Below are 27,374 nucleotides of genomic sequence, written 5' to 3'. Positions count from 1 at the left end.
AATGGGGCCTCCCACTGCTGTCGTGCTGCCGGCGTGCAATTTCCGTTCTCATCCTGGGACAAAGTTCTCAACCTGAGGTACTACTTCCGGGTTAGCGGAGTTTGTAACACGAAGTGTTTGAAACCCAAAGCGTTTGTAACCCGAGGTACCACTGTATATAAAACGCACAAGTGCAGATGGAACAATTGCTGCTGTGGTCAAGTGTAGCTGGGGGATGGGAAAGAGGCAAGATCTCTGAGCCCCACTACAAGATCTTTGGCACCGGAGAACAGAATCCTTATGGTGCCCCTTCCATGGTAAAACTTGGGTGCGTGATGGAAATAACCAACACTGTGCAGTTTTAATGGCACCCCCAAGCCTTACTTTTTAATGCTATTGATTGCTAAAGGGATATTCAAATGTTTACTTTATTTGTAGGAGTTAGAAATTCTGCATGGTGGGTGGTGCTGTTAGTGCTTAACTTTTATACTAATATAGACAGATGCTAGTATTAATACATTAATAGTAATGCTTAATAGCTAGCTGACTTTGAAATGGTTCACAAGGGCAAACAACCCACCCACGAGCATTTCAGAAATCTGTTGCTGGCACAGCACCCCCACCTGTGGGTTGTACACACAGCTGCCATTTCTGTGATTTTAGCAACATTTTGTCAAGTTGCTGCCTATCTTAATTTGATGTATACAACCATGTATACAGTGCAGTCCTCACATGGAGATTCTACTTTATTTATATAGTAATTTAACTTGTGGCCCCCTGCCAGCTGTGAGACCAAGGTGTTTGTGCTTCTGCAGTTTCATACATGCCCTGGTTCTTGCTGTGCTTTCAAACACTGAAACCCTGGTTGATGCAGAGGAGCCATTCCTACAGGGGTCCCTAATAATAATAATAATAATAATAATAATAATAATAATTTTTTAAATTTATACCCCCACCCATCTGCCTGGGTTCCCCCAGCCACTCTGGGCTGCTTCCAGCACATAGAAAAACATAATAAAGCATCAAACATTAAAAACTTCCCAATACAGGGCTGCCTTCAGATGTCTTCTAAAAGTTGTGTAGTTCTTTATCTCCTTGGCATTTGATGGGAGGGTGCCAATGACAAGAACGCCCTCTGCCTGGTTTTCTGTAGCTTCACTTCTTGCAGTGAGGGAATCACCAGAAGGCTCTCAGAGCTGGACCTCAGTGTCTGGGCAGAATGATGGGGGTGGAGACGCTCCTTCAGGTATATAGGACTGAGGCCGTTTAGGGCTTTAAAGGTCAGCACCAACACTTTGAATTGTGCTCGGAAATGTACTGGGAGCCAATGTAGGTCTTTCAAGACCGGTGTTATATAGTCTCGGTGGCCACTCTCAGTCACCAGTCTAGCTGCTGCATTCTGGATTAATTGTAGTTTCTGGTTCACCTTCAAAGGCAGCCCCATGTGGAGCGCATTGCATTAGTCCAAGCGTGAGATAACCAGAGCATGCACCACTCTGGAGAGACAGTCCAGGGGCAGGTAGGGTCTCAGTCTGTGTAGCAGATGGAGCTGGGAGTCAGCTGCCCTGGACACAGAATTGACCTGTGAGTCCAACTGAGTCCAAAATGACTCCCAGGACCTGCTCCTTCAGGGGAATAGTTGCCCCATTCAGGACCAGGGAGTCCCCCACCCCCCAAAAAACAGTATTTCTGTCTTGTCAGGATTCAACCTCAATCTGTTAGCTGCCATCCACCCTCCAACCGCCTCCAGGCACTCACACAGGACCTTCACTGGTTCTGATTTAAAAGAGAGGTAGAGCTGGGTATCATCCAAAGAGGGTCTCTGCACATGATTCAAAGGCAAAGGGTGGGCTATGCCAAGCCAACCACTCTACATCATAGACAGTAGAATAATGAATAGAACAGTGAATAGAATCATAGAATCATAGAGTTGGAAGAGACCACAAGGGCCATCCCATACATTGTTGTATGGTAGCTCTTTGAACAACAGTTTAGATGCCCCCAGACCTCGTCATACGAAGTATTCCTTCATCATGAAAAGCGAATCTTGAGGGTGTTTTTTTCCCTTTCAAAATACACATAACCTCACTTTCCTCCAGCCCAAGAGCTATCAGTTGTCCCAAGTGCCCAATTACATCTGCCGGAGACAGGCAATTTTGTTGCATCCCTTCCCGTCTGATAACCACAAAGTGCTCTTGACAACAGGGTGGGGCAAGTGGTGCTGCTCCTACAGACCCTGCCAAGAAGCGCCAGGCAGACCCTTTTACTGTATTTCTTTCAGCACCTGCCAAAAACAATTCTGTTCACTTCAGTTTTATTACAGCAAAAGCCAGCAAGACAAAGTACCATAATTCCAAACAAAAAAAGTCAGCAATAACATCACCAGAAGCAGAACAGTTACACAAAAGGAATTTGCAATGTATTATTCAATAGAAGAGATTTACGTTTCTTAATAGCTAAAGTGCAGAATTTGGCCACATCATATGATACCGGACTTGAGGAAGAAATTTTCGTAAGATTTCGGAGGAGAATTCCAAATAATATTGTAAGGGTGTAAATTTTGATAAAAGGGGTAAAATAAGTCGAGCTCATTCTTCACTATAAAATTCACAAAATAAAAGGATGTGAGTGACAGATTCTACCTTATTAGACATGCAAGGGCAAAGGCGCTCATAAATTGGTATCCACATAAATTTGCCGTACAGCACAGCTGAGGGCATTGCCTCAAAATGGGCTCTGGAAAAGGCCCATCTATAGGCTTCGTTAGTGATGTTAGATAAGTAAGGGGCCGCTGCAAAATTAGTCCAAATCTTGGCATTGCTCCGTTGGCATATTCTGCTGCTGCCCCCCTCGGCTGTAGCTCCTCCACAGTTCAGCCTTCTGACCACATACTCAAGGGTCAGATCTCAGGGATGCATACTCTCCATACTATTAATCACAGGCAATCAGCTCTCAGGCAAACTTGAAAGGATAATGTAGTCTCATCCTGGACTGGTCAGTCTCATCATAGCACTTACCTCTCTGCTGTAGTTGAAGAAACAGAGATTTCAGCATTTGAAGATGAGTTGCCAAACTCTCACCTTCTTTCACCGCAGTCCTGAACAGCCTTCTAGGCAGAGAAATTATAGTTCCCGCAGTTTCTCTGACATGCATTGCCCTTAATAAATTCCAGCACTCAAACGCTGTGCTGGCATTTGCAACATGCAGTAACTGGGAGTTGCTCAAACACAGCAAGATTTGGGCAAGGTTGTTTTCTGCTGCTCCAGAGAAGCAGACACGGAGCAATGGATTCAAACTACAAGAAAGAAGATTCCACCTCAACATTAGGAAGAACTTCCTGACAGTAAGAGCTGTTCGGCAGTGGAATTTGCTACCAAGGAGTGTGGTGGAGTCTCCTTCTTTGGAGGTCTTTAAGCAGAGGCTTGACAGCCATCTGTCAGGAATGCTTTGATGGTGTTTCCTGCTTGGCAGGGGGTTGGACTGGATGGCCCTTGTGGTCTCTTCCAACTCTATGATTCTATGATACTCCTTTATGGGCCATTCAGTTGCATGAATGAATTCCAATCTCTGGGCAGTTTCCATACCTTCTGTAATATTGGCAGCCTCGCCCTTGCTTGTCTGGTGCTGAATATCTCACCTTTTCTCAGGGTAATGACTTTGCCACCACCTGTTTTTGTTCTTAAAGGGCACCTTTCTCAGCCAAGCTCCTGAGGAAGCTGGTTTGACTTATTTTTTTTAGGCAATTCTAAAAAAACACACATTTAATAATTTCAGAAATTAGGAATAGAACCTGGGACCCAGGTTTTTTTAAGGAGATTATTGCCCCCTACAAACCCAGCAGCAGCAGCAACGTCAGACGTTTATGTTCCACATGAATGTTACAAGGAAAGTGACAGGGAGAAGGGAAAGAAAGAAACAAACACAAAGTAATTGACTGGCAAAACTCGCCTTGCAGCAAAAGAAACTCATCCCCCCCCCCCTAGGGTGGGGGGAAGCGTCACCTTTTAATTTTAATGTACTAAAATCAGGATTTTCGCCAACAATCAATTCATTTATTTGACCATAACATGGGATGTGAGGGACAGGGGATATCGCGAAGTCCCTCCCCTCCTAATCAAATGTTAAAGTGTGGGGTTTTGGGGGGGGGGTGCTCCTTCCTCCTCCTCCGCCTTTGCAGCTGTCAGCATTTCCCACCCTAGACTTATACTCGAGTCAATAAGTTTTCCCAGTTTTTGTGGTTAAATTAGGTGCCTCGGCTTATATTCAGGTCAGCTTATACTCAAGTATATACAGTAGAGATATGGACCCTGGAAACAGCTCTGCTATTGGATGAGGTCACCTATATAGGCAATATCACTCTCATTTGGCTTAGGTGGATAGTGGAGAGTATGGTTTGTAGTTTTGTTCGAGAGAGTTAAAGATCTGTGTCTGTATCCTGTATATACGGTAGTAACTTGTGTAACTGCTGTAAACAATAAATCTCTGTAGTAAACCAAGTTACTAGTCCGCAGCGTTTTGTTCCTGCTTCATCCTGCCCACCTGCAACTGATTGCTTCTGAACAGTCTGCACAAACTCTGCAACAATATTTCCAAGACGAAATTGGTTCAAAAATGAATTATTGTGAATTTCAAGGCTGAATTCTACCTACCCTGCGCTGTTATTCACAGCTTCAGAATTATTACTGACTTATTTAGACTTTGATTCATCATGTCTTGTTGTGCATTGTATGGTACTGAACCACACCCGCCCAACTGTGGTATACTCCCATACTAGCTTTCTCCCTATTGAGTGCTGAGTTCATTTTGCTTTGTAGGAGCAGTAAAGTCTTTACCACATTAGTTTTATGAGACTGATTAATTCCATTTTAAAAATAAGAAGCATGGACATTGAAAGATCAAAGAAATAACTTTTAAAAAAAGTTTCCTGGACTGGATTCTGGCCCTTCTAGTCACTTTCCTATTATAAAATCCAATTGCCTAGTTGAGACGCGTTAGCAAATCCAGGAGGGAAGAAGTGGTTCAGATGAGCACATGGAAGTTCTGGCTATGAAGCAAATGTGGTGCCAATGGGCTCATGTCCTCGTCTCCCTGGTGCTGGGGGGGGGGGGTAGGACAGGGCTGCTAAAGAAGAAGATGGGGGAGGGCCAGGGAGGGAGCTTGGGGGTGGGGCAGTTTACTGGGCCGATGTGTCGAGACTGGAGGTATATAAATGGAAGTGGTTGGTCCATCCTGAGAAGACCAGGGGGACAGCGAGTAGGATATCGTCAGATGGTGGGCAAAGGCAACACGGGTGGTACATTGTTGGGAGAAGACAGGTTTGTGGAAAGGAAAGGCAGCTCCATAGCAAAAAGGGAGGAGAGCTGGGGGAACCCTCTCCTCCAGAGGCTTACTGCCTTCATGACTTACCTGCAAGCTTCCTAAAGCCATCAGATTGGCCTCTGCTGGGAACAGGGAGCAGGCCTAGTGACCCCCCCCCCCCGGTCTGACACAGCAGAGGTCTTCTTATCATCCTTATTTCACAGTGCAGAGCCCTGAACTGACTGTGTGACTAGTGCAGAGGGATCTTCTGCAACGCTATTAAAACCTTGTGTGAAAATGAACAAGCTGGATTTAGTACATTTGAAGTACAATACAGTTCAGTATAACACAGCCTAAAGAAATGCAGGGAGGGGGGATGGACGACAAAAAGAAAGACACTTTTTGTAAGTTGTAGCCCCTAGAAGGTATGTGGTGATAAGGAATGAATTGAACGAGTTAAGTAAGTAATGCTACTGATTATATGTTTGTATATTGTTGCTTGCAGTTGTTGAAGTCAATAGGAGAGACATAGTCTTCCTGATAGATGGCACAGCAGCCTTGGGAGCTGCCCCTTTTAATGCAATTCGTGATTTTGTGGCCAAAATCATCCAGAAACTGGAAATTGGACCGGACCTTGTTCAAGTTGCAGTGGCACAATATGCAGATACTGTAAGACCCGAGTTCTATTTCAATAGCTTCCAGAACAGAAAAGATGTCCTTGCAAATGTCAGGAAAATAAAGCCACTTGGTGGTGCTGCACTCAACACAGGCTCTGCCCTGAGGTATGTGAAAGACAACTTATTCACCAGCGCTGCTGGAAGCAGGATCAATGAAGGCATCCCATCAATGCTGGTCCTTATTACTGGTGGAAAGTCCCAAGATGATGTTGCCGAACCTGCACAGGAAGTGAAAAGGAATCGCATATTCATCCTTGCTGTTGGGTCCCGAAAAGCAGATCGTGCAGAACTAGAACAAATGGCCTACGAACCAACCCTAGTATTCACTCCTCCCGAGTTCCGCACACCCGTCCTGGTAAATACTCTCAATGATATTTTGTCACCTCTAAGGACACTCTCTGGGTGGATTGAAGTAACACCAAGTGGAAAAGGTAAACACGGCTTTTGTTAAGTTCTAAAATGCATTTGACCTTTGTGAATAATACTGTTTTAAAAACAGCCTCCCCCCCTCCCCGGTTATTCATCCTCAGCAATGCTAATGATAATTTATGATGGGTTTATTCATCACTTTAAATTTCTCCAGGGCAGGGGGCTGTTTGGCAGGCCTCATTTGCTGCAACCAACCCTTGAAACAGGCCTTCTGTCTTTCTCTTCGGTCACTTGCGTCTCTAGGGAGCTGGTAGGCTGCTAAATGCACCCAGGACAAGAAAGACTGCACTTATGGCATATAAATCTTTTGCAGTGAACACTTTTAAGAATCCTGAGCAGTCTTGCCAGTGATGAAGATGGCAAAACTAATGCAGAACAACAATAATCCTGTTACAATAATCCTCCCCCCCCCCAAATACGGAGCTCAGTTATTCTAGAATTGCTAAATTTTAAAGCCTTATCCTAAATTAAGATGAATATCACGGGAATATCTGTCACTTAACAAGATTTTTCAAAATGTATGTTTCTTACTAATATAGTCTTGCATGATGCATATAAACAGTGGCATTTTTATTTTAAAATATAAATTAAAAATGTTCTAAATGTTATATATATCTCTCCCTCTCCCTCTCCCTCTCCCTCTCCTTCCCCTCCCCACCCCGTTTCATTTCCTGCAGGTATTAGCATATGGGTATAAATTACAAATATCCCTTTCTATCTTATAATTACAATTAGACTTTCAAACTATTGCCATATTTACACATTTAATAGATGTGTGGGGTGGGGAACCTCTGGCCTGAGGGCCAAATTTGGACTGCTAAACTTCCAAATTTGACCCACAAGGCTGTTCCCCCTAAACCAGTGGTTCCCAATTAGCTAAGTACTGTAGACCCCTTGTTTTTCAAAAGCCAAGCCATGGACTCCCTACTTTTGAAAATACTGATATCTCTATGGTAGTTTTCCAAATCTTTACTACGGTCATAGACCAGCATAAGGCAAAAGCACCTCCATATATAAATAAAATAAAAGCCAACTGCAGAAGTAGAGGGTCATTCTCTCAGTTGCAGTAGTTTTTGTTATGTGAATGGTGCCATGGATCCCCTGGGTGGGTTACGTGGACCCCTTGGGGTCTGTGGGCCACCAGTTAGGAACCACTGCCCTAAACCAGGCACACCTGGCGTTATATGTGATGTCAGGTGTGAGGCAGATGAAGACACTGCTGCAGAAAGCAGGGCTGAAGTGGACCAGCGGAGTCAGGCATGGAAGGTGGCAGGGCTGGGCACAGGACCCAAGGGGTGGGGTCTCGCAAGAGTGTCCCTGCTCTAGTCATGTGGGGGAATTGAATGCCTTCTAGATACAGATCAACCCATCCCTGCTTTTTCGGGTGCCCATTGACTCATTTGGGGAGGGACCAGAAAGGACCCAATTCATCCCAGGAGGGGATTTAGCAGTGCTTTGGTGGAGACATCTGTGGGCCTGTGCACATGTGCTGACACATTTATGACAAGTTCAGTGGTACTTCTGGTTAAGAACTTAATTTGTTCTGGAAGTCCGTTCTTAACCTGAAACTGTTCTTAACCTGAGGTACCACTTTAGCTAATGGGGCCTCCCGCTGCTGCTGCCACCACACGATTTCTGTTCTCACCCTGAAGCAAAGTTCTTAACCTGAGGTACTATTTCTGGGTTAGTGGAGTCTGTAACCTGAAGCGTCTGTAACCTGAAGTGTCTGTAACCCCAGGTACCACTGTATAAAGGCTTCTAGGATCTGGCACCGGTCCAAAGACATTGTCAAGTGAGTGCTGAGGATCAGGCTCTTTGGGAACTTTCCAGTCCATTTTTGATGCCCAATAATATCAATTGGATACTTAAAATTGTTCTGAGCTTCCAGATCCAGTTTAAAAATCCATTTACACTGAAGTTCACTGGCAACTTTAAACACAAAAAGTCCCTGCTTACATCACCTGTAGCTGGGTGTGCTTTGACCCATGCAGGGGGGGGGGGTCATGACACTTCACCTGGTTCTTCTTTCCATCTCTTCATGGCTGTCCTGTTTCTCTCCTCTCTCACAAGGTGAACATGTGTGTACAGCAAATGTTGTATGCACACATGACAAATTCTGGTATGTTTTTCTGTGATTTCTCACATTATTTTCTGTGCTCTACTGCAGTTCTGTTAAATAAAAGGGATATCATCTTTCTTTTGGATGGATCTGCCAACGTTGGAAATGCCAACTTCCCATTGGTCCGTGACTTTCTTATGAGCCTAGTTGGCTCCCTTGATGTTGGAATTGATGACATACGAATCGGCCTAGTGCAATTTAGTGAGAATCCGAAAACAGAATTCTTTTTAAACACTTTTTTAACCAAGGCAGAGGTACTCAGTCATCTAAGGCTGTTGAGACTCCATGGGGGATCAGTACTGAATACTGGCGCTGCACTAGACTTTGTTCGTGAAAACCATTTCACCGAAGCCGGTGGGAGCAGGATAGATGAAAGCGTTCCTCAGGTTCTAGTCTACCTTGCGGCAGGGCGATCTGTCGATTCATTCGAACAGGCTGCCCGTTCTTTAGCACGTGCAGGAGTGATGACCTTCTGTGTTGGTGTTAAAGATGCTGATCTGACAGAACTTCAGCAGATTGCATTCACTCCACAAATGGTATTTCTTAAGGATGAATTCAGTTCTCTGGCAAACGTACCACAGGAAATGATTGGTCAATTAACAACATATTATGTTGAAGAATCAGCAGGTAATTGGTTCCTTTCTTCATTCAAAATGGATTTAAGAATGATTTTGTTTTATCTTGCAGGTATGTTTCAAATGGCATGACACATTTTGCCACCGCTGTGTCTTAGAGGCATTGCACACACTGTGAAATTCACGTAGGGAACCTGTTTCCATGCACACAATGAGCATCACGGATGAAGGCTGCCACGTGTGACTGCCGCAGCATCCCTAACATGTTCCTTCCATGTTTGAATTTTCTGAAGAAGCCCTTAGGGCCGTTTCACACATTCTAGATCTATGCACAGGGTATAAATAGAAATGTGGTTGGCTGGTGAACCAAGTGCACTGTTTTGCATAATGATTGCACGTGCATTTATTTTACCATTTGGACATATCTTGAGAACCTACAGTTGACAAAATAGACAGATATTTTCCATACATGAGGAGTGCTCATTTTTTCTTTCTACAGCTTTATTTTATTTTTTAAATCAAACTATCTCGTTCCTCCTCGCTCTATGATACATTTGAAAAGAAGTGTGTAACATTTATAACAGTGTCTGAAGGTGCGACTTCTGTGCTCTTCACCCTCATATTCCCCCCCTTTCTTTGTTCCGAAGGGGGGGGGGGAGGATTAACTGTCTGTGCTCACAATAAAATAGAAGCCCTATAAACACACAAAAAGTGACTTGCTGTATCCCAGGAAGAATCCTAGAGTAGTAAAGCTCTCCAGAGGCCTTTAGTCCTGTGCGCTACCAATGCAGGAGATCCACTGATGGGTGGCCCTCCTGCCCTCTTTCAAAAATGCCTGGCAAAGGGGAGTCTACCACCTTCCGGGGCAGTCCATTTCATTTCAAGCAGCTCGTACCATCAGGAAGTGCCACAATCTTCACCTCGCTGGCTAGCAGGCTGGCAGCCACTGCCTGAGCCTGTGCCGATACCTCTGCTGCTGCTGCTCCTTCCTTTTAACCTGCCCCTTAAGAAAAGCAAGGCACTGTGTGGGATGTAGGAGGTGCCTGCCACTGGATGGTGGGCCGTGGCAGCCTGAGCCTGTGGAGATATTCTCCCCACGTGCCCTCCAGCTAGAATAGGACAAAGGAGGCAGCTACCTGGACATGCTCCTTCCCTCCCTCCCCATCTTTGTAATAAGTAAGCCCCAGCATGGGGCAAAGGAGGCACTCTGGCTAGCAGGCAGCAGTGGCAGCCTAAGCAACAGTACTTGGTTCAATAACTCCTTGCCAGAAAAAAGCACTGGCTATGATAGGAGAGGGACGCAGGTGGGTTAAACCACAGAGCCCTAGGGCTTGCTGATCAGAAGGTCGGCGTGAGCGTCCATTGCTCAGTCCCAGCTCCTGCCCACCTAGCAGTTCGAAAGCACGTCAAAGTGCAAGTAGATAGATAGGAAGGTAAACAGCGTTTCTGTGTGCTGCTCACCAGAAGCGGCTTTGTCATGCTGGCCACATGACCTGGAAGCTGTGGGCCGGCTCCCTCAGCCAATAACATGAGATGAGCGCCACAACCCCAGAGTCGGTCACGACTGGACCTAAAGGCACACTTCTGTACCGTCCCTCTTCTTCAGAGCCTTAAAGACAGAAGCCCCGTGCCTCTACGATGCGATGCTCTCCCTGTGTTGATGACAGAAAGCTGCAAGTACAAGGCATAGCTGCCAAGTTTTCCCTTTTCTCACGAGGAAGCCTATTCAGCATAAGGGAATTTCCCTGGAAAAAAGGGATAACTTGGCAGCTATGGTACAAGGTCTGCTTTAGGCGTTTGGAAGAAGCTGGAATCATTTCTACTTCCACTTCCTGGTTTTTAGATTCACTGATTGCACATCTCAACAATATAGTCCTCAGTATGCATAATACTTTAAAAGTACCAGTAATTCACTCTCTTGGAAGTTCTAGAGTGATTTCCAATGATTCCACAATTTGGGGTTTTTAAGGAAAGGCGCTATAGAAAGGCCCAAAGCCGGAATTCTTCCTCTTACATAATCAAGATGGCTCTGATTTCTCAGCTCCTAGTTTGCAAAATAAATCTGCAATGATCTTTTTGTGCATTAAACATTTTCATTTCTCTTAGTTCCAGAAAGCAAGTTTGATATCTTGTTCTTGATTGATGGCTCAGTCAACACTGGGAGTCAGTTTGTTGCTGTTCGGGACTTTTTGCACCGGATTATTACCGACCTGAATGTGGGTCCTGAGGCCATACGTGTAGCTGTGGCACAGTTTAGTGATAATGTGCAACTTGAGTTCAACTTTGAAGACATCCCAAACAAGCAAGCCATCCTTCAGAAAGTGAAAAGAATGAAGGTAAAATCAGGGAGGTTACTCAACATTGGTGCTGCGTTAGATTACGCCGTGAAGGAAATATTTGTGAAGAGTGCTGGAAGCAGGATTGATGAAGGAGTGCCACAACTACTTATGCTCCTTGCTGCTGGGAGATCAAGCGATAATGTGGATGGCCCTGCTGATGCTCTGAAACAAACTAGAATTATTCCTTTTGCTATCAAATCCAGGACTGCAGATCTTAGAGAATTAGAAAAGATAGCTTTTGACCCTCAATTTGTGCTAATTGCTGACTCCCTTTCCAAAATTGGAGACCTACAACCTCAAATAGGCAGTCTACTGAAAGCCATTCCATCTCAATCATCAGGTATTCATTTCTGCAGTTTTCGTCTTTGTCTTTTGAAGCATGCATGCACAGTCCAACGGGTTACATAAGAAGATGTACATAAGAAAATGCTGGCTAGCTGCAATTTGCTCAAAGCATATAGGAAAGTCTGTTTACTTTGAAAAAGTCTCAAATAGGTAATTCTTGATGCATATAAAGTGCAGGGAGTGTTGAGCTTGCTCTTTTGCACATGGGAGACCTCATTCATGTCTTTTCCCAGATACAAACATCTGTGAGTGTGCAGCTATATATAATTAAGTGCAGTAGTGCTAACTAACAGGGTTTGAGTTGGGGGGAGTTTGAAAACAGACTCCCCAGTTTGGAAATCCGGGCTCTGTCATGAGCCCAGCACCAATCTGTATGATAGATGACTACACAGTATATCAGAAAGAACACAAGGCAACTGTTATATTTTACCTGTCAGCATAGTAGTCTCTTGCTTTTTCATGACTGCTTACTATAGGTAAAGCACTCGCCCTGGAAAAAGCTCGTTTTTCTCATTATTCAATGCTGCTTCTCCATCCTATAGCTGCTTATTTGCTTGCAATACAGTATAGCATAGCCATTTCCAGCCTGATGTGTGGCAAGGTAAAGCCAGTGTAAACGAGGGGTAATTTAAGTAGGGGCCCATCCACATGTCCTTTTGTGCCCCATTTCTAGACACAGCTCTGGGCTCTCCAGGTCTATGAGCATTGCTCTTTCTTTTCTTTTTATGCATTTTTATCTGGGAAACCTGCATTTTACAGCTGAAAAGTAGCAAACGGCAATTGGGTTTTCCACAGATGGTCATTCATTCTCATTCAGTGGTTAAAACATGGTTTTTCTGGGGGAAAGTGCCAACAAAAAACCCATTTGGACACAGACCTGGAAAGGCCAGAGTTGTGTCTAGAAAGCTGGAGAAAGGTATGTGTAGATGAGTCCTTGAAGTGACTGAGTGTGGAAGAGATAACTTTGAAGTATTTGCTACTGAGATGACGATGGGAGCAGGAAACGGAGAGAAAATGAAACTTCACAGTGCACAGGAATCTCTTGGTTTCTGAAGGCCCCCCTGAAGCATTTCAAATCAAGACTCTCTTCCTCGGGCTCAATCACACCACCTGCAAAACCGCTTAAACAATCACTGTGACTTTCACTGGATCTCACCAGTAAAACTACTGGTAATCTTTTTAACCAATTTCTGTACCTATTGAGGTTTTACTTCTCTTCATTCCCTGTGCTAGTGTCTTCCCTCATTTCTCCTCCTGGGGAGCAAAAGCATGCAAAAATTAATAGGCAAATGGGAGCTTAGCTTTTTCTTTACGTGACAATTGATCATATTCCTTTTTTTCTCATAACTCCCACATTTCTTCAACAGCTGATGAATCTCAGAAGAAGGATGTTGTGTTTCTGATAGACGGTTCAGATGGCATCCGAAGCATTTTCCCAGAGGTGAAGTCCTTTGTGCAAGGTTTGGTCGACACTTTGGACATTGGTCCTGACAAAGTTCAGGTGGCTGTGGTCCAGTACAGCAGTCGTGTGCAGCCGGAGTTTCTTCTGAATCGCTACCAAGACAAGGCCGACGTGATCAGGGCCATCCAGAGATTGTCTGCCATGGGAGGCCCTTCCCTTTATACAGGGGCTGCCCTTAACTATCTGATGAGCAATATATTCACCAGCCAGGCTGGAAGCAGGTTGTCTGAAGGGGTGCCGCAATTATTGATCCTGCTGACTGCGGAAAAGTCAAGCGATGATGTCACAAGGCCTGCCGTGGATCTCAAGTCAAGGGGTGCAGTGCCGTTTGGCATTGGAATTAGAAATGCAGATGCCGCTGAGCTTCAGACAATTTCTTTCATTCCTCAGTTTGCGACCCTTGTCCCAGGTGTCACTCAACTGGGCTCCTTAAAACAAAGTCTTTCACGAACGGTGTCTGAGTTGACCGGGCCAAAAATAACTGCTTTGGCCGCAGCGCTTCCTAGCCCAGGTGAAAAGAAACTTCTCAACTATTGAACCTGTGTTATAATTATGTTCCTAGGACACACAAACACATTGTGGTCATGAAGCAGCCCAAGATGGTAGAGGCAGCGGGGGACATTGAGCCCTATTCTGCAGCATCTGGTTCAAAATGGGCACAGGGCTATTGCAGCAGCACTGATCACATTTGCCAGGGCTTGATTTGGCTTCTCCAGTGGCTGCTTAAAGAGACACAAAAACATTTTACACAAGAACTGTATGGTGAGGGAGATACCAGAATCATTGCACACAAAATGGCAGCCCTATGTCTGGGTACTGTTATCTGCACCCAGAATGGATGGTTACATTACCAATGGGAAAGACTCTTGTCTCCCCTGCAGGAGGCAGGGAACTTCCTGTGTGTATGTTTGTGTGCATTTATAAGGTTCCGGGGTTACTCTTGGGTTATGCTTTCCAGTTGTGTTGCTGGCTACATTATCTTCTGTGACCCAGATTTATCCTGCCGCAGTCTCGGGCTGATGCAGAGAAAAGCAGCAGGGCTGGTGGGCTCCATGAAGGTTTGTGCAGTAGGAGAGAAGCAAAATGGCCTTCCTACTGCATGTTGTGCCCACTTCACATCATGGCAAACTATGGTTTGTACTAGCCATAACCCCAAATGCTTCCAGATGGGCAACAGACAAACTAGGGCTTAATGCTGCTTTTCTGTTTTCATTTTACATTAGCTCAGTTTCTCAGTTTATGAGTAGTGATGACCATCCTATGGATTGCCTATTTAGACATCATGCCAGGCCTATAATTAACATAAGCCATGATTTGCAAACTTCAGACTATAGTTTCTAACAGAGGAATTCAACGTCACACTAATTTGATTGTTGTGTCAGCATTGGCATTTCTACTTGTCAGTCAAAAAGTTCTCTGCTCTCCTTCCCCACGCCAATTGGGGGGAGGGCATGGGGAGGAGGAAATGAAGAGGGAAATCCCATGGTGCAAGTAGGACTTTTTGTGCTGTCTCCCACTAGCATACCCAGGGCTTTTCTTCATCCAGAACTCACTGGAACTTAGTTCCAGACCCTCTCAGGTAGGTGCCATTGCCATTATAGTTTTCCATCACTAAAATTGTGAGCTAAAATTGTCAGGAAAAAAACTGATCAACTTTGCCAAGCTCACTTTGTGTATCTTTCACTGAGTGTACATTTAGCTTCAGTGCCATTTTGCTGATACAATTGTACCGTGGCTCCTGAATGCCTTGGGAGTTGAACGTTCCAGCTCCCAAATGATCAAAAACTGGAAGTTAGTGTATCATTTTTTTGAAGGTTTTTTTGGAAGCCGAATGTCCGATGGGGCTTCCGATTGGCTGCAGGAGCTTCCTCCAGGCAATCAGAAGTCGACTATGGTCTAAAATTACTACTATTTGCACCTTTCAAATGTGTTGCTTGTATAATTTATTTGTACTAGTGTCTTCTAAAGTCTTTCTTTTTTCTATAGTGGATGAGAGGAGAGATGTTGTGTTCCTTATTGACGGCTCCCAGTTTGCAGCTACTGAATTTCCTTCAGTTGTTGAGTTTATTGAGAGACTTGTAAACAATATGAACGTGGGCTCTGCTTCTACTCGGGTCGCTGTGATTCAGTTCAGCAATGACCCCAGGGTTGAATTTCTGCTGAATGCACATTCCACCAAGGATGAGGTACAAGCTGCAGTGAGAAGACTCAGACCCAAAGGAGGGAGGCAAGTGAACCTTGGATCTGCCCTAGAATATGTGTCAAAGAACATATTTACAAGGCCCTCGGGAAGTCGCATAGAAGAGGGCGCACCTCAGTTTTTAATAATTCTCGTTTCCCGACCACCTGATGATGATTTAGAGGATCCTGTACTCCAAGTCAAGAGTGTTGGTGTGGCACCATTTCCTATCGGAGTGAACATGGATTATGAGGAAATGGTCAAAATAGCTCTTAGCCCTCAGTATGTGTTCCAGATATCAACCTATCAGGACCTTCCAAGTCTGGAACAGAAATTGCTGGCCCCTGTTACAACACTAACTTCGCAGCAGATACAAAGCCTTATTGGTGAGACAAGTCATCCTATAGGTAAGGATGGTGTCTGTTTTTGTTTGTGTAAATCATTTTCTCATCTCCCATTAGATAACCCACCTCTTCCATCTTATAGGGAAACTTCTGCAGAATTGCCCCAGTCTGAAGACTTAGGAGCCTAAAGAGTTCGCAAAATGTTCTGGGGCTCTTGTTACGATAACTAGCACGGGGTCACATTAGCTTCTGTTCCTCTTAGGAGTTCATAGAATGATGCTAAAAGTAGGATAGAAGATCCTTTGCTTCCCCTCATTCCTGACATCGCTATGTAAGGTTTTTAATCTGTATTTGGGTGGGTGAGGGCAATAGCTAGCTTTCTTTGCTAGTCAGAGCTGCCGCATTAACAATCTCCTTAGGATCAATTAATGCATCTGTAATTCTCTTGCCTAGACCAAGAGAATTGGTTTATGTGTATGGTGGTGCCTGATGGTGCCCATTGAGTGTTAGCTCACAAAAGCATCAATTGAATCAGGGCTGTAGGGTCCCCTGTAGTATGCTGGGGGGCGGGGGGGGGGAAACGGTGCTGCTGCCAGGCAGTGCACTGTGCACTGGAGCCTGCCGCTTCCACCCCCGAGTCAGGCCTGACCATTGGCCTGACCCAGCAGGCTGTTCATATGTTCTGATGTTCTACCTCAGATGCCAACATAACTTGGGTACTATGCAGTTTCACTTGTTGAGGGAGGATTTGCTGTTCCACTTCACATGGCAAAATGACTTGAGCCAGCTCCAACAAGTGATCTTGTTCTAGAACACAATATTAAAATGTTATTTGGTGAATATAAGGGTATACGAAGAGCCCTACTGGATCGAGCCAAAGCATTCTGTTCTCACAGTGGCCAACCAGATGCCTATGGGAAGACCTGAAGGAGGACATAAACCTCTTAAAATGGTGCCTCTGTATCATGGGTTCAGAGATAAATTTCTGCTTTTGGATATACATACTTAAATAAGGAAAATGGTTAGCTAAACAAATGTAGTGATCAAGATATTCTTTTGGTACAGAATGACTATTAATCCCCAACAGGAGAGGTTACTGTTGTCTCACCCCTTAATGCTTGCACACAACTATGTCAGCATGCAATGCTAGCTGAATGTTTCTAAACTACAAGAGGAATGTGAAATAATTTGTAGTATTGCAGTAGCAGAAATTGAATCCTGCTGCTAGCTGAAACACACTTTCTTGGGAATGAAATCCACGGACATTAATGTTGCCTGCAAGTAGTTGTGGTTAAGACTACCGTGTTTCTTCCAAATTAAGACGTGCCTATAAAATAAGCCATGGCACGATTTTCTTGAAGCAACAAAATATAAGACATACCCCCAAAATAAGCCGTACCGGGGTAGTGGTGGGAGCAGGTCTGGATGGTGCTTCTGTGACGAAGAGTAAAAGGAAGATGCCTGTCCTTGCCGGAACCGCCACGTGGAGCTCAGACCGAGCGGGAGCCGGCGAAAGTCGCAGCACCCCGGCCCCGCGGTATCCGGCAAGGGCAGAGGCACGCGCTGCGCCGAGTCCCGGCCCCGCGGGAGCCGGCAAGGGCAGAGGCGCGCGCTGCGCCAAGCCCCGACTTCAGAGAGCTCTGAAGTGACGATTTCCTGGCTCCCAACTCACTCTCAACTATCACGCTCCCAGCTACTGCGTTTAAAGCAAAAGAGAAATGCCAACCGAAGTCCGAAGGCTGGGGATTGTTTGCTTTTTCATTTACATGTAAATAAATATGCACTCGTAATAACTAAAGCTGGGACCTCCTGGTACACTGCCAATGAGAGATCTCTGGCAGCTCCGATTCAGAGCTCCAGACTCACAGCAGTTTAGCAGCTATTTAAGGCGCCCCTCCACCGGTTGTTGACTGAGCATCAGGCAGGCTCTATTTGAGGTGCATGCAATGCGCACTCCGTTTCAGAGCAGTTTCAAGCCAGCTCGGGAGGCTGGTTCAGCAGCCCGAAAGCTCTGCCCTTTAACCCTAGAGGTTTGGCCGCTTTGTGGTGAAAAGGCAGTCTACACAAACTCATGATCCCAGGGTCGGGGTGGGGAGGTCAGCTGGTAAGCCTCCTCCCCAGCCCATATAAGTCACACCTGATAGGCTCTGCCATGCTGAAGGACTCAGCAAGAGCCGCAGTTGCAAAACTCTGACTGTGAAAGCTCTGTAAGGATACCAGCCCAGTTGTTGTACCATACTTAATATTAAAAAAAAAAGACATCCCCTGAAAATAAGCCGTGGTGTTTTTTTTTTGGAGGAAAAATAAATATAAGACGTGTCTTATTTTAGGAGAAACACGGTAGGTGTTAGGATACTGGCTTTAGACATGTGTTTAAAAGTTGGAGTCAAGCTTCAGAAGCCTATTTTGTACAGAAAGGCAGAAAATTTGCACAAACACCTTTTTGAAAACACTGCACATAGAAAAAAGCACCTACAGCTTAGAAAAAGCTAAACTGGTTTACCTGGGGTTTGTAACACTGCCTTTTACAGAGTTCCATCTTCCCCAATACTGTCTGTTCTGACTGGCAGTGGCTATCTATGTTATCAGCCACTTCTACCCAAGCTGCTTCTAACTGGAAATGCCAGGAATTGAGCCTGGCATTAGTGTAAGAAGAAAGCCAGTGACACTCCTCTTTGCTACATTTTTCCTTCCTGCAGATATTGACAGTGAAGCAAAGGACATTGTCTTTGTCGTCGACACCTCTGACAATGTCAAGCGGGACGATGCTGCTCACATTCGAGATTTTATTATCCAGATTGTCCAGATGTTGGAAATTGCACCAAGCAAAGTAAGAGTTGGTGTTCTCCAATTCAGCAATGAAGTATTCCCTGAGTTCTACTTAAAAGATTTCAAAACAAGAGGTGCTGTTGTAGAGAACCTTCGGCGCTTGCGGCACAGAGGAGGTGCTCCCCTGAATGTTGGGAAAGCTTTGGAGTTTGTTATGAAGAACTACTTTGTTAAATCTGCAGGCAGTAGAAGAGAAGATGGAGTCCCACAGCATTTAGTTCTTTTGCTTGGGGGGAGATCGGAGGATGATGTCAGCAGGCCTGCTGCCAAGATGCAGACATCTGGGATTAAAAGCCTGGGTGTCGGATCAGGGAATGCAGACAACGAAGAACTGCGAATAATTACCAATGATCCTCGAACTGTATTTTTTGTAAGAGAGTTTACTGAGCTCCCCTCAATAGGGAAAAGGTTTTATGCATCATTTGAGGCACCTCAAGAACCGACACTCACGCCGCCTGACGTTTTCCCTGGTTAGTCTTTCATTTCAAAACAAATATTTGTGAATGTAGTAATGGGGAAATACTGCATTTTTAGAGGAATTTGAAATTTGTGTTGGTGGGGATCTAAAGAAACCGTATGTGCATGAGAGAGAGAATTGTGCACAGACAGACCTTTGCGCTCTCATTTCACACACACAAAAGAGACCAAGTGGGCCTGTTCTTTAGTGGAGGAAATGTCCTCTCACAACTTCCATAGTGATGTGGTGTTTGTGGCTCAGGGTCTCCGCTGCAGCCATCCCCCCAGGCCACAGCGTGTCTTGACTCCAGCTGCTGAAGGGAGATGTTGTATTCACCTCTTTCACCACTCACTGGAATTTGATTTCCTGCCTGCTGTTTGATCCAGTCGTGGCTAGGCATGGGGGCGGGGCCACTGAGGGGTGGGGCTTGAGACTGACCCCTGGGAGCCTTCACTCAGGTCCACTCCCATGATTTAAAAGCTGGTCTGGCCTTTGACTGACCCCATACAAATTTAAATGTGATTGGCAGAAATCCATGCACTGTGTGATGAGGGGAGCACTGCTACTTTGGTATAGGCCATCAGAATAGATTTGATAGTTTCCAGAAGAGGAACGTTTCAGAGTGTAATGATAATGGATTGATTCATATGTTAAATAAGGTATACAAGCTAAAGACCATTCCAGTGTTTCAGTCTTTGCTCACAATACCAATAATCCTCCACCATCCTTCTGATACTTCATGATACTGTACTACTAATAGGGGTGAAAGCAAATGTTCACACCACAAAGCCCTTTACCATTTTGCTTGATAGAGATACCGAACTTTCATCCTTCAAACAGAAGGTAATCACCTGAATCAGCTCTTTTCTTTTTCTTTTTGCTCTCCATGTGATAATGTTCTTCTTTTATAATCTAAAAAACTTAAAAAAAACAAACATATTCTTCATTATCTTGACATCACATTTTAATAAAATCATCTACATAATTATCACATGGGGGCACAGGAGACTACCTTAAAAACCCCAACATTGAAAATGGGGTGTAGGGTAGGATGTTACGGTTGTTAGATGCATCAGTATATATACTGAATTTGGTTTTAGCTTATCTTACATGGGTACTTAGAGACGCGGGTGGTGCTGTGGTCTAAACCACAGAGCCTAGGGCTTGCCGATCAGAAGGTCAGCAGTTTGAATCCCCGCAATGGGGTGAGCTCCGTTGCTCGGTCCCAGCTCCTGCCAACCTAGCAGTTCGAAAGCACCTCAAAGTGCAAGTAGATAAATAGGTACTGCTGCAGCGGGAAGGTAAACGGCGTTTCCGTGTGCTGCTCTGGTTTGCCAGAAGCAGCTTAGTCATGCTGGCTCCATGACCCGGAAGCTGTACGCTGTCTCCCTCGGCCAGTAAAGCGAGATGAGCGCCGCAACCCCAGAGTCGGTCACGACTGGACCTAATGGTCAGGGGTCTCTCTACTTGCTACCCAACTTTCTTTCTTCCTCCCACAAGCACTGGCAAAGGGTGAGTTGTCATTCATGGAACTTTGGGCAACAATAGTAGTCTAGTGAGAGGAAATAATGTGTCTTCAGTTGTTATCGTTCAATTCAATCCCTCTAAAATTTTGAGATTTAAGCACCTGCTTATTTTCAAGTTTGTTTTCACAACCATCAATTCAAGACACTTTCTGTTCTTTACAAAGGAAATGTGGGGAGGTATCCATAATGCATTTATCTATATTTTATGGATTCTGCTGGTGACCCTTATGCACATGACACAGATCTCTAGCCTTGCTGATTGGGGCAGGGGGTCTTCAGCCTGTTTCATACTTCTCCCCACCCATTTACATCTTTCAGATGGCAAAAAACAAGCAGACGTTGTCTTTTTGCTGGATGGCTCCATCAACTTTGGGAAAGACAATTTCCAACAAGTGATTGACTTTGTATATGGCATCATTGACGCTATTTATGAAGAAGGCGATTCCATTAATGTTGCCTTAGTGCAGTACAACTCAGATGTGAGTGATGAATTCTTTCTGAAGGATTTCTCCAGCAAAGACCAGATCTTAGATGCTGTTGAGAAAGTGACATACAAAGGAGGCAGAGTTGCTGATACTGGAGCAGCCATCAAGCATATCCAAGCAAAACATTTTGTGAAGGAGGCTGGCAGCCGGGCAGATCAAAAGGTCCCTCAGATTGCATTTATTATAACAGGAGGCAAGGCGGAAGATGATGGGCAGGCAGCTTCCTTAGCACTGGCACGGTCAGGTGTCAAGGTGTTTGCAGTTGGAGTGAAAAACATTGACCTTGGTGAAGTCACCAAACTCTCCAGTGACGGCACCACAGCTTTCCGGGCAGCAACGGCCCAGGAACTCTCGGAGTTGAACGAGGCTGTGCTGGTTACGTTGAGTGACACCATGAAAGAGCAGCTGTGCAGACCAGTGGGGGAAGTCTCAAAAGGTAATGGCTGCCATTTTAAATACACTTGGGTTGTTTCCATTGCTTTTTCCGTGTCCATTTTCCATCTTGACGCTCTATGCACCGGTGTAATTATTGTATACAACTGTGCTTTTGCTTCTTTCTCTCTTTTGATACTGCATTCTTTTAAGTACAGTAGCTTCTTCCATAGAATGGCTGACTTCCTTACACTCTACGATAGAACCTACTTTATTTTCAACACTTACCAATTTAAAGAGCATGTCGCTGCTGAAGGCATGTGGGAATGCACCACTAGTGGTCTCTTAGGTGGGATATAGTCTGAGTCAAGCCAGTGAATGGCTCAAGGCCCCAAACTCCACTTTCTTGAAATACCTTGAAGCTTGAGGAGAGTTAGGGATCCGGCTGGTCCTGAATGAAAATAGTAAAGCTTGGATTTTGTATAGTGCTTCTTATGCCTTACCACCATGTTGCAACCTTACATGATTAGTACAACCCCAAAGGCAGGGTAGGGGACTGAAAGAGAGAGACAGGGAGAAGCTTGCATAAAGCTACCCAGTGAGTTAATGACAGAGATAAAATTCAAACCATGCATGAGGCAAAGCTAAGATTTAAAATGCTCCCTCAGCAGCATTAAGATAAGCAGATGAAGTTCTGCTTATAGCTGTCACAGCCATGGTGGTTCCCTCACTGCAAGAAGCGAAATTACAGGGAACCAGCCAGAGGGCCTTCTTGGTAGTGGCACCCGCCCTGTGGAACACCCTCCCGTCATATGTCAAGGAGATAAACAACTCTCTGACTTTTAGAAGACATCTGAAGGCAGCCCTGTATCAGGAAGCTTTTAATGTGTGATGCTCTGTTGTGGTTTTGTATATTGTGCTGGAAGCCCCCCCCCCCTCTTTGGCTATCAGGGCTTATGGCCCTCTTTTACTCTGTAAGTACTGGAAGCATATTACTGGACCATTGTGGGGCAGAAGTTTAAAAAGTAAGCTAAACAACAACAAGCGTGCCACCTGTTAGGGGTGGAAGTTTAGTGGTGCAAGTTTGGGGAAAAGGGAGAAGCTTTAGTAAGGGACAGCTTTACTGAAAGCTTATCTGCACTGTAGTTTAATAATTATAGATATTGTTATTATCAATTTACCCATGAACAACAGAAAGAATGCACCACGTCTAGGACGATGGGTTATGAGTACTTGCTACATAAATCCCTTTTTCTGTATGGAAGAATCCTATATGCATTTGTATAGGATGTATGTTCCCCTACGCGGTGTAACATGCCATTGTGCTTTTGTCTTGTCAAGATTGTGATCTGGATGTCATACTCGGATTTGATGTATCCGATGTTGGACCAGGGCAAAGTATATTTGCTTCGCAGAAGGTGCTGGAGTCAAAAGTCAATCACATTCTGAACACGATCACTCAGATGCAGAAAATTAGCTGCACTGCCAACCAGGCCCCTCGGACGCGGGTGGCTCTCCTGGCACAGACTCGCTCTGGAGTCGTGGAAGGATTTGACTTCTCTGAGTACCAGCCGGAGCTGTTTGAAAAGTTCCAAGCTTTGCATAGTGGTGGTCCATATGTCCTAACTGCAGAGACACTCAAATCTTACCAGAACAAATTCAGAGCATCTCCTGCTGGAACCGTGAAGGTAAGTTTGGACTCCATTCTCTCTTTTTTGGGAGGGGAGGGGATGGACTCTGAATCTGTGATGCTTTTCAGTTTTACAACCAGTTTATAGCTATGATACTGGAACTGCTTGACATGCTCTGGCAAAAAATTCTCCCAACTGTTTCATTGAACTCTTTGCAAAAATGCAAAAATATTATTTAATTGCTGCAAGCAAATTAAGTCCCCCCCCCATTATTTTAAATCCAGATTAATGGATTATGATCCTAATCTCTTGCTGCAGCCAAATATTGTTTCACAGGCACAAAGCAACAAGTTGCTCTTTGAATTTTTTTTGTAAAATCTTATTTGCTTTATTCCCACTACTAGCTGGGAAATTTAGATAAAATCTGATTTGCCAAATAAATGCTTAAATGTGAAGATTAAAAAAACCGCAAATGTATTCCTGTATAGCATTGATCTTGACTGATTTATATGAATTAGATATGATCTATGAATCTATGAATTGGTGTCTGAATTTAAAGTGTTGGGAAGAATGGTAGGGTTAGGGCTTCAGTTCATGCTGCAAAATGTCTTGAGCTAGCACTTCATACCGTAAGTTTTGTTTGCCTGTATGGAGTTATAGATATAATTTTGGTGGAGATAGCCCTGTAAGCCACTCTTCTGCCCTAAGCAGCTTTGTCTTGTTCGTTTCAAACCTTGCCCTATCTTGCCCAAACCTCTGGAGACAGTCACAGTACATATGCCATGCCTGGTAAAAGGTAAAGACCCCTGGAAGCCCAAGTCCAGTCCAAGGCGGCTACGGGGTGTGGGGCTCATCTTGCTTCGGGCCGAGGGAGCTGGTATTTGTCCGCATTCAGCTTTTGAGGTCATGTGGCTAGCATTACTAAACTGCTTCTAGTGCAATGGGACATTGTGACGGAAACCAGAGCACATGGAAACACAGTTTAATTTCCCACCACAGCAGTACCTATTTATCTACTTGCACTGGTGCGCTTTTGAACTGCTAGGTTGGCAGAAACTGGGACAGAGCAATGGGAGCTCATTCCATGGTGCGGATTTGAACCGTTGGCCTTCCAAATGGCAAGCCCAAGAGGCTCAGTGGTTTAGACCACAGCGCCACCAGTGTCCCTCTGCCATGACTGGAGGAGCTATCAATCTACTTGCTGTTCCTGACTTCTACATCATCCTGCTCTCATCCAAGGCAAAGAGTGTGGAGGACAGTTGGCCTTGTGCCACAGGGCATATCCAGAAGAGATCCTTGGACAGCTCTGGAACCACAGGCCATTTCCTGAATGCCATTCTGAAAACTGACCAGGGCACCTTGGGAGAACTACATGGCCCAAGGTTGCCCATGGCAGAGGGACGTGCACAGAAGTGCCTCCTTTCCCCGAGAAGGGGCTCCATTTTAGCTGTGCAGAATTCTTGTAATGCAGGGAATAGCAAAAATGGCTCAAGCAGCTATGGCAGCAGCAGCACCCAGCCATGAGGAGAATTCATCTGAAAGCAGAATGGTTGTTACATTTCTCATGGCAGACCTTTTATTCTGTGAACCACCCTGATATCTTATGATGAAGGATGGTTTATGAATCTAATAATAAAGCAAATTACATTAGAGTGATTTTCCCCCCATAAATGTGTTTCACAACTTATTTCCTTCCTCAGGTTGTAATCCACTTAACTGATGGCATTGATGGCTCTAGAGGGCAGCTGGCAGCTGCGTCTGATGATCTGAAGAGAGAAGGTATTATCAACAATATATTTTGGAAAGTTGCATGTCTCTTGGCCTTTTCATTTGGACACCTCTTATGATATTGTAACCAAATTTTGCATGAGGGAGACGGTTTTTGTCTGTGTTTGAATACAAATGGAAGCCATTTTTAATCAAGATGGTGGACTAAACATTTCTGTGCCGATTTTAAACAAATTTTATATCTCTTAAGCAAATTTTGCACAATGGTTCCTGAGATGGAAGAGCAAAATTTTTGTCATTTGGATACAACTGGACACCATTTTGAATGAAGATGAAAGACTGACATTTTAAAACTACCCTGATTTGTTCTCTTTTGCCATTCTTGACTTGCTTGGGCTATCCCAGACAATTACAAAAAAGGAGAGAGAGCCTGGGGTTTCTTGCTCAGTGCTACATTTGCACTATTCCCAGTCTAGTGCAGCCAGGGGAATACCATATTCCTAGAGAATGAATGAGTCAAGGAGCCTGTTGGGAAGCCGTGTTGCTGTTCAAGATGTGTGTGGCAGCATCGAGGAAGGGGCTCTCACCATCCTCCATTATTGGGATTTTTTTAGAAAGAAGAAAAAAGGTTCACAAAATGTTGGGCTGTGGGAGGAGTAGCCTGTAGTTGCCTCTTTCCCATTTTTAAAGGGCTCCTTAACTTCTGGGCCAGAGACCAGTCAGTGTCTGATAGAACAGTAATACTGCAGGGAAATATTTTCCAAAATCTGATGGTGTGGATTTCTGAAATGCCTGAGATGGCACCAGTAATTTGGTGCAACTTGCTTCTAGGCAGAATAAGCACTGAGAGCAAATTGTTTGGTTCAACTGAAAGGAGAGCATTAGCTGCCCTCATCAGCATATTGATGGTGTCTACCCAGAGAACAAGATAGCACCTTGCAGAGCCATACAGACTAAGCTGTTTAGAGTTGGTGAACAGTCGCTTATGACTGATGGCTTTTTCTTACAATTCTCCAGGTGTCAAGGCGCTCATTTTTGTTGGGTTGGAGCGAGCAGCAAATTTTGACGATGTGATGAAGCTGGAATTTGGGCGTGGTTTTACTTATAACCGACCTCTTCGAGTGAATCTGCAAGATATAGACTTTGAACTGGCAGAGCAACTAGTAAATAACTAAGATCTGTAATTTGCCTGAGTAGCTTTAGATGTATACTTTTATGAACTTAGAACACCTGTTACACAACTGTAAATGCACTCTTTTCGTGCCTAATTATGAGGTGACATTTCAGCTAGCAACTTTCTGTGTCTCTTAGCCACCATGTCAAACTAGTTCTCCTATGTAATTGTCCATTGGACTCTAATACTTAGTTACCAAAATGTCATTTTCAGAATTGTTTGCATGCCGTGGTCCAAACCACACCTACATTTAAAGCACTCGGCTCCCCCAGTGAATCATGAAACTGCAGTTTGTGTTTGCTGTTCCCAAGATTCTTTGGGGAAAGGCATGTGCTTTAAATGATTTTCCCAAATATTATGAATTCAAGGTTTGTTTACTATTACATTGTTCCTTGACATCCTTCTGCCTTTTTCAGCACAGTTGCTTTCTAGAAAATGTTTTCACAGATGTACACATATTCTCCAAGCTGTAGGTCCAGGTCAGCTGAGTATTGTCCTCATTGCTGCTTTTAGCATTTTCCCTGCTTTTTTTCAGCTATTTTAACTTTAGTTGCCGGTTTTTAAAACATTATTTTCTAAACTGGCCAAAAGAAATTTAGACAATTCATACGTTAATTGCCCTCTTTCATGTTATTGGACTTGCCTTCATTGTGAGATATTGTAAGGAGCCTCTTTTAACTTTTTTTAAAAGGACTTTGGTTTGTAGGGCAGCTGGGTACACCTTAGCACAGGCGCTGGCAACGTTTTCCAGCTGTGGGCCGGATCATTCCCACAGACAATTGTCTGTGGGCTGGACATGGGTTGGAAATGCACAGAAGCGATTTCCGGTGCCGCGCTGTGCATGTCTGGGGTGCCAGAAATCGCTTCTGCGCATGCCTGGAAGCCAAAAATCACGCCTGCGAAGAAGTGATCTTCAGCATCTGGGCATGCACAGATGCGGTTTCTAGCATCTGCGTGTGCGCAGGTGCCATTTCCGGCACCACTTGGCGAGTCCCCACGCCACAGCGCGCAGGGGACTTGGCGAGCTGGCGGCTCGGAAAACAGCCTCCGTGGGCCGGATCCGGCCCATGGGCCGGAGTTAGCCGACCTTTGCCTTAGCATATACAGATTTTATGTACATTTGTGAAATGGGCCTGTGCCTCAACTCCTTTCATTCTCTAGCAACACACACTAATCTACTGCAAACATGTCCATTGAGGAGAAGGAATTTACTTGTAGCTCATGTGCCTTTTTTAAAAAAATGAGTTGATCTGTGTTCTAATTTACTAATGGCAATACTTACTTTCCTTACAGGACAACATTGCAGAAAAGGCGTGCTGTGGTGTCCCATGCAAATGTTCAGGACAGAGGGGAGACAGGGGACTGCCCGGGTCTATTGGACCAAAGGTGAGATGTTTCAGCCTCATTGGAATTTCAGCCATTGGAA

General features: G+C 44.7%; 1 protein-coding gene across 14 annotated transcripts in view; it reads left to right on the top strand.

The window, feature by feature from the left end:
- The window catches only part of COL6A3 (collagen type VI alpha 3 chain), a 102,904-nt gene that overhangs the window by 32,959 nt on the left and 42,571 nt on the right, over positions 1 to 27,374 (top strand). For 13 of the 14 annotated variants that reach the window (XM_035139253.2, XM_035139335.2, XM_035139326.2 and 10 more), the window contains 11 exons: positions 5,783 to 6,385; positions 8,551 to 9,129; positions 11,184 to 11,756; positions 13,129 to 13,734; positions 15,210 to 15,809; positions 18,446 to 19,045; positions 20,877 to 21,479; positions 22,757 to 23,103; positions 24,747 to 24,825; positions 25,792 to 25,937; positions 27,242 to 27,334. In XM_035139253.2, the coding sequence (XP_034995144.2) occupies positions 5,783 to 6,385; positions 8,551 to 9,129; positions 11,184 to 11,756; positions 13,129 to 13,734; positions 15,210 to 15,809; positions 18,446 to 19,045; positions 20,877 to 21,479; positions 22,757 to 23,103; positions 24,747 to 24,825; positions 25,792 to 25,937; positions 27,242 to 27,334 (4,829 nt within the window). The remainder of the gene's footprint in view (positions 1 to 5,782; positions 6,386 to 8,550; positions 9,130 to 11,183; positions 11,757 to 13,128; positions 13,735 to 15,209; positions 15,810 to 18,445; positions 19,046 to 20,876; positions 21,480 to 22,756; positions 23,104 to 24,746; positions 24,826 to 25,791; positions 25,938 to 27,241; positions 27,335 to 27,374) is intronic. The other variant, XM_035139342.2, reaches the window with a different exon arrangement.

The sequence above is a fragment of the Zootoca vivipara genome, chromosome 1 (genome assembly GCF_963506605.1).
Source record: "Zootoca vivipara chromosome 1, rZooViv1.1, whole genome shotgun sequence".
Lineage (NCBI taxonomy): Eukaryota > Metazoa > Chordata > Lepidosauria > Squamata > Lacertidae > Zootoca > Zootoca vivipara.
The sequence above is the reverse complement of the archived record's forward strand: the minus strand, read 5'-3'. Positions and strand labels throughout refer to the sequence as shown.